The sequence below is a fragment of the Camelus bactrianus genome, chromosome 35 (assembly GCF_048773025.1).
Source record: "Camelus bactrianus isolate YW-2024 breed Bactrian camel chromosome 35, ASM4877302v1, whole genome shotgun sequence".
In the NCBI taxonomy this organism is placed as follows: Eukaryota; Metazoa; Chordata; class Mammalia; order Artiodactyla; family Camelidae; genus Camelus; species Camelus bactrianus.
The window spans coordinates 8379789-8386270 of record NC_133573.1 but is presented as its reverse complement, the minus strand read 5'-3'; the positions used below and the strand labels follow the sequence as shown (position 1 = coordinate 8386270).

Here is a 6482-nt window from a genome sequence, read left to right as displayed (position 1 = left end):
GTGGCATTATTTTACATTTTTGCAAACCTATTTAATCTTGGCTTAATAGAAAACAGCTGAATTCTCAGATCTGGTTCTGCCTTCAATGCGTTTTGCTGTCACACTTTGTGTAGCCTCTGGAAAACTCTGCTGTAGTATCAGAGAATAAGAGTGAAAAAAGGAAACAGCATTTTGAGTAATTGTGAAAATAGTTTGATCTCTGAAGGGGATTTCTAGGGGTCTGAGGACTGCACTTTGAGAATCACTGCTCCAGGGTGGGAGAGCGGGACAGTACTGTGAGTCTCACTAACGAGCTTATTTTTTTTCTCTTCTTTTTTAATGTGGGGGGAGGTAATTAGGCTTACTTATTTACTTATTCTTAGAAGTACTGGGGATCCAACCCAGGACCTCATTCATGCTAAGCATGCATTCTACCATTTGAGCTATCCCTCCCCCCCCCAATAAGCTCTTGATACCATGGTCAAAAGTAGGCCTGATAGACTTGATTGAGGTTTCAAGGGCTGTTTTAAGAGACGTTGAGGTTGTCTGGTTGACATGACCTTCCAAAGTTAGGAATGGGCTCTAGAAGTCCCGTTCATCCATTCAACAATTATTTATTTAGCACATATTATGTGCCAGGAATACTCTAGACCCAGAGGGTATAACAAACGAAGCAGAAAAAGAAAATCCTTGCCTTCATGAAGCTTCACTTTTCTTTGGAGGAAGATTAGGTAGTGAACAAGTAAAGTAGTAAAATATACAGTATATTGGACGGCAGTGCGTGATATGCAGAACAACGCCAAGAGTTACAGGCAATGTTGGAAGGATTTGCCAATTTCGAGGAGTAGGTGCTGGGAAGGCCTCAGTAAGAAGGCAACGTTTGAGCAAAGAGGGTGAAGGAGTCATTTAGATATCTGATGAGAGTTTTTCCTTTTTTAAAAGAAGGTGTTTAATTCTTTAATTTTTTTGAGGGGGTAATTAGGTTTATTTATTTATTTTTTAGTGGAGGTACTTGGGATTGAACCCAAGACCTCATGCATGCTAGGCATGCACTCTACCACTGAGCTACACCCTCCCCCTTCCTTAATTTATTTTAAACTTTATTAATATGTACTCTTCAGTTAAGTGTCTACTGTAGCTGGCATTAGCTGCAAGTATATAAGAAGGTAAGACGGGAGACTAATGTTTATTTAGTGTCTGCCATGTACCAGGCACTTTGCTAATTTTTACACCTGAGGTCTGGTACCGTCTCTAAGGTTCACAACTCGCTAAGAAGACAAAACGTGTACAATTGGGTGTACACGTTTGGGTGTAACAGTAGGTCTGAAGTCGCACCACCAGAGTTTTGTATGCACCTATCTACCCGAGGTTTCGATCTCTCTTTGAAGATGAACGGAGGTGGGAAGGGTATTCATCCATTTAACAGAGCAGAAGCCAGGTTAATAATACCCTACCACATATTTTACAGGGCACCGGAGTTTACAAAGTGCCATCACAAATTAACTTAATCTTCATAACAATTCTAAGAAGCCGGTATTATTATTATATTGTAAGCAGTATTATTGCCCTCGACTGTGGGACACAGGATCAGAAGTCTAGGTAATATAAATAGGTTATACGGTAGTTGGAATGTGAAATTAAGATAACCTACTTTCAAGCACAAAAGGAACAGCTGCTGAAATAAAACAGTACTATACTCGCCGACTCAGTCCCTTTCCAAGTACGTGCACCGCGTAGGGAGGGTTAAGTCAGGGCCAGGGCGGAGGAAGAGGCGGCGAGGCCGCTGAACCCACGCACGGCTCTCTCCTGCGCTTGCGCCAGGCAGGACGTCTCCGGAGAGACGCCTAGGACTCTGGGTTTGCGCAGACGCAGAGCTACCTCCGGGCGGAACTGGGGCGCCCGGGGCTCCTGCTTCCTAAACACCCGGTGCGAAAGGAAGGTGGCAGTGGCGCGGCGGGGCGCATGCGCGGACAGCTCCGCCGGGGGAAGAGTTGAGGGGCGGACCGGCGTTGGCAGCTGGGAGCGGAGCGGAGCAGGGTCAGGATGGATGAGGACGTGCTGACCACCCTGAAGATTCTCATCATCGGCGAGAGTGGTGTGGGCAAGTCCAGGTGAGGCGCGTCTGCGGGCCGTGAAGGCGGCGGCGGGGCTCTGTCTGCCGCTGTGGCCGCTGTCTCCTGGGCCGCGGCGGGAACGGTCAACGGCGGCCTCCGCTCGCGGGCTCCGCGGCCTCTCCCCGCTCGGCCCTGCGGCCCTGCTCCCGCGCCGCCCGCCTGCGTCGGCCGGGTGCGCGGCCTCTGCCAGGCACCGGCTCCTTGGGTCGCTTCCCCTCCTGTCGCACCGAGAAAAAGCAATTCCAAGGGCGCCACTCTGCCAGCCAGTTTGCTACCGGGGAGCCCAGGGCGTGGCGGGCGGGTTTGGGCCCGAGTCCGGCCGAGGGCAAGGCCTCTCTCGGCCCGCGGGGCTCAGGTTCCCTGTCACCCCGCGAGCTGAGAGTCGTAACTTTACCACTGTGGGATTTCTGTCGGGCTTTCTCTGAATCCGTAATGTTCTACATAGGAGGTTTCGTGACGCCGTAGTCACATTCCTGGCCTATTTTGGTGCACCCCGTAGCCGTTTTGGTTTTTTTTTTTTATATGAGTCAGCTGTGAAAGAACTCACCCGTCATCTGACTGCTTGAATAATTAACTTTAGTCTCAGATGCTAGAGCCTAAGCTGTGGACCACTTGAAAATCAAGTGTGATTGTCACTTCTTATTCTGCCACATCACATCAAGGTAAAAGGACCCGTTAGTGTTTGTCTTTTCTTTCTTGACTCTTGGGGAAAAATAGTATTGACAGTTAAGAGTCGAGTGTAAAGGAAGACGTGGAGCCCGATGGGTGTTGCAAGAGGGTTGTGATTTCATCTTGGTGTTAGAACAAAGTTCTCCAGGTGAAGTTATCCTTCCCTCTGAGTACGAGTAGGCTGTATTCTACGCTGCTTTGCTCTTTAAACAATATCCGGATTCCAGGAGCTATCCCTCCTGATAAATTTATCTTTCAGATCAGTTCTTGAAATCTTACTTTTTTAGATATTTGAGGATTTGAAATCTTATTCTGTAATATGTTCCGAAATTTTATGTATTTTTAAAGTACGAGAATACATTTTCATAGTTTTCCTCTTTTAATGTACTTGTATATTAGAATGAGAGATTTGGACATAACAAGGAATAAATTAATGAAACACTATGGGCCAGCAAAATAATATGATTTGTGTGTGTGTATGTTATTTAAAGGGCTGAATAAAATCATTTTCATGATCACCGTCTGTTAGGTTTGAGGGTTAAAAAGTTAGATAGTATGTGAACATTGTCTTGATAGGAATTCCATAGCCTTGTGTCTTTTTTTTTTTTTTTTTCCCTTCTTCTTGAAATGTAACCCTCAGATAGGTTAAGGCCTATGAAATTGCTGATTTTGAGGTCAAGAATGGTTGGATGTCATTTCATGTGGTTGGCACTTGTCCTGTATGTATTGGATGGATGACTGGTTAAGCTGTCTTAACATTTTCTGGAAGGTTAACTGGAGGTACATTGTTCACACAATTGAGGTTCTTCCTCTAGAGTAAAATCTGTTAAGTGGATTTATTCGTTTCCTTGGTTCCTTCCCCTCAAACATTTATTTGGATTTAATCTGCTCCAGACTTTTTCTCAGTACTCAGTGGTGAATTGTCAGCTGCTCACTGTAAAATTTTAACACCTTTATCTCTTTCAGGAAAGGATTATATTTAGGGAGAAACTTAGCTTGCTTTTCTAGCTAGATAGACATTATTGGTGTATGTGATATGCTATGGAAAACAACCCTGAACACTTATCTTTCTGGATAAGATGAGAATTAATGACTCTTTAGAAGCCTATGCTTTTTAAGAAGAATTAGTACAAAAACATTTGTTACAGATAAAATCTCACAGGGTTGTTCTAACCAAGTGTCTATTTCTTCATAGATTTAGAGTCAGTGCAAGTGAGATAACACTTGTGTTGTTGAGAAATCATTGTGCAACAAAGGACATCTTAATGAATTCAAAGTAATGGGTTATTTTTCCAGTTTATTTCAGACTTGGATTGTAATGAGCCTGTGTGAGGGCAGCCGGGAGATTAGAATCATGAAACTGGTCCTGCCACGTGTGTGATCTTGTGTGAGACACTGGAGCACTCTGGGCCTTCATTTCTTCATTTGAAAAATGAGGCTGGAGTAGAAATCTCTCAAACCATATCTAGTGTTAAATGTATAAGATTCTTTAATTCTGTGGCTAGCCAGGGTGAAGTAAAGAAGTAGCAAGGGGTTTCAGAAATTGGAAGAGATTATGGAGACTTTCTGTAATCTAAATTGCTATGCCTCTTATATCCCCATCCTTTTGGCCAGTTTCATTTGTAAGTTAAGGAATGCAGATTAGCTATAATCACACTGTGTATTATTAATTTGGCCTCCTCTGAGTGGAGTGGTGGTTGTAACTTCTTCCATCTAGATCCCTGCGTGGAGAGTGTTTTGCTCCTTTAACTTTGAAAATATGAAGACTTAAACCTTTTGGTTCTTAATCATTTTCAGGTTGTGGATTTCTTTCAAAATCTAATAGAATAATAGACTCTCTGCCTAGAAGAATGCATATATGGAATTTAGAATACCTTTCAAGCTAACAGTGTACCCTGGTTAATCTCTGTTGGCTTATACTCAGAGCTTGCATTAAAATTTGTTGCTTTGCACTGTATGAAGTCCCTACCTTTCCTGAGATATCACTGATGACAACCGATGCTGTTAGGATTAGCAGTTATGTCAGAAAATCCCCAGCTCAGTGTCTGGCACATTGTCGATGTTCAGTAAATAATAACCAATACTGTTATTATTTATATTATTATTATTATTATTATTATTATTATTATTATTATTATTATTATTGTATTATTATCATTACTACTCAGCAAGTTTCTATGTTTTTGTAATAATATTTTCTGTGGTGACCAAGTATAGATGCATATCTTTTCTATTCTTAAAATTGTGGGTAACTGAAATTTTTAGTGAAATCTTCACTTTTGTTAAAGTCTAATGTTGGGAAGAGAAGAAAATTTTTATGAGTAGTCTTTTCAGATTCTTATTAGTACTGTCACCTGACTCATGTTGGAAGTAAGTAAAATTAGTTGTGGTCTAGAGGGGTCAGTGTTAAGCAGAAAAATCTATGATTTGATTCTTCTGTTTGCTTTGCTTTTGTGGTGCTGGTTTTATGATAAACATCACAAAGAAAGCAAAACCATGAAAAGGAGAGTTAGTCCTTTAAATGGGATTAATGACACTGGGTTTGGAAACTACCAAGAGGCCATTATGTTTTGCAGTATGCCCTATTAACAAAAAAAATCTAGCAGCAATAATTAAAAATTAGAAATATTCATACTTTTTTTTCCTGCAGTTCAGATGTGATAGCTGTTGCTTTGATTTTACTAATGCAAACAGTCAATGGAGTAGTCTCGTCCTACTTAGGAGATAATGTGAGGGCAGACTGATTACTTTTATAAACTTACAGCTTTAACAAAAGCTTAGATTTCATTTTTGAAGAGCTTCTAATAACTGACACTTCTGCCTTTTAGTAAATAAAATAATTCTGGGAAACAAAATCTTAGTGCACTCTTAGGTGTCTTTTCTGTCATTTCATGCCTTCTTTCCTAGTTTCTGTACCATTTCCCAGGATTAGTCCTTTGTTGTCTCTTACCATGATCATGGCAGTTGTCTTACGTTGATTTTCTTGCATTTTTTTTTCTTTGCTGGCATTAACTTTTCAAAATGTAGAGCATTTCTTGCCATTCCTTTCTTTGAAAGCTTTTCATAGCTCCCTGTTGCTTGCTTGGTTTCATGCACCCTATGCAGCATTTGCCAGAGGATGCCTGTTCTGGCCATCATTTGATTTTTCTACCTTCACTTTTTATTGTATCTTTTCTTTTCACTTAGATAACAGTCATACTACTTGTTTCAAAATGCTAGACTTCACACCTTTCTGTTTTTATTTGAATCCAGAGTGGATTAGGCATCAGATTTTTAAAAAATTAATTTGTTGCATTCCAGGAGACTTATTTTCCCCCTTTCATCCATGTCAGTTAAAGCATGGCATGCTGCTAACATTAGTACAGTTCTGTTTTTAAAAAGAAAAAACCACAGTCCTTTTCACATTTGGGTTATTTAGCAGGGGAGCATGGAGAGTATATTTTCTAGTAAACTACTTTGCTCTTGGGATTCTTTAATTATCTTTCCAATAATTTAAATCCTCTGTATATATATACACCGAGGTAGTATTTCTGGGAGCAGACTACATCAGCTATTCTTATCTGCATCTAATCTGTGACAAAATATAATAACCATGAACGTTTAGCAGATGATTAGAAAGAAAAGTCAAATTCCTAATCTGTCTTTTTAACATCTCTTCTAGCCTGCTCTTGAGGTTCACAGATGATACTTTTGATCCTGAACTTGCAGCAACAATAGGTA

General features: G+C 40.9%; 1 protein-coding gene across 1 annotated transcript in view; it reads left to right on the top strand.

Moving 5' to 3' along the window:
- The first annotated feature begins 1886 nt into the window (after positions 1–1886).
- Positions 1887–6482, top strand: part of RAB18 (RAB18, member RAS oncogene family) — a 35249-nt gene continuing 30653 nt past the window's right edge. Inside the window, exons 1-2 of the mRNA XM_010959404.3 lie at positions 1887–2090; positions 6424–6479. Coding sequence (XP_010957706.1) covers positions 2023–2090; positions 6424–6479 — 124 coding nt within the window. The 5' untranslated portion in view covers positions 1887–2022. The remainder of the gene's footprint in view (positions 2091–6423; positions 6480–6482) is intronic.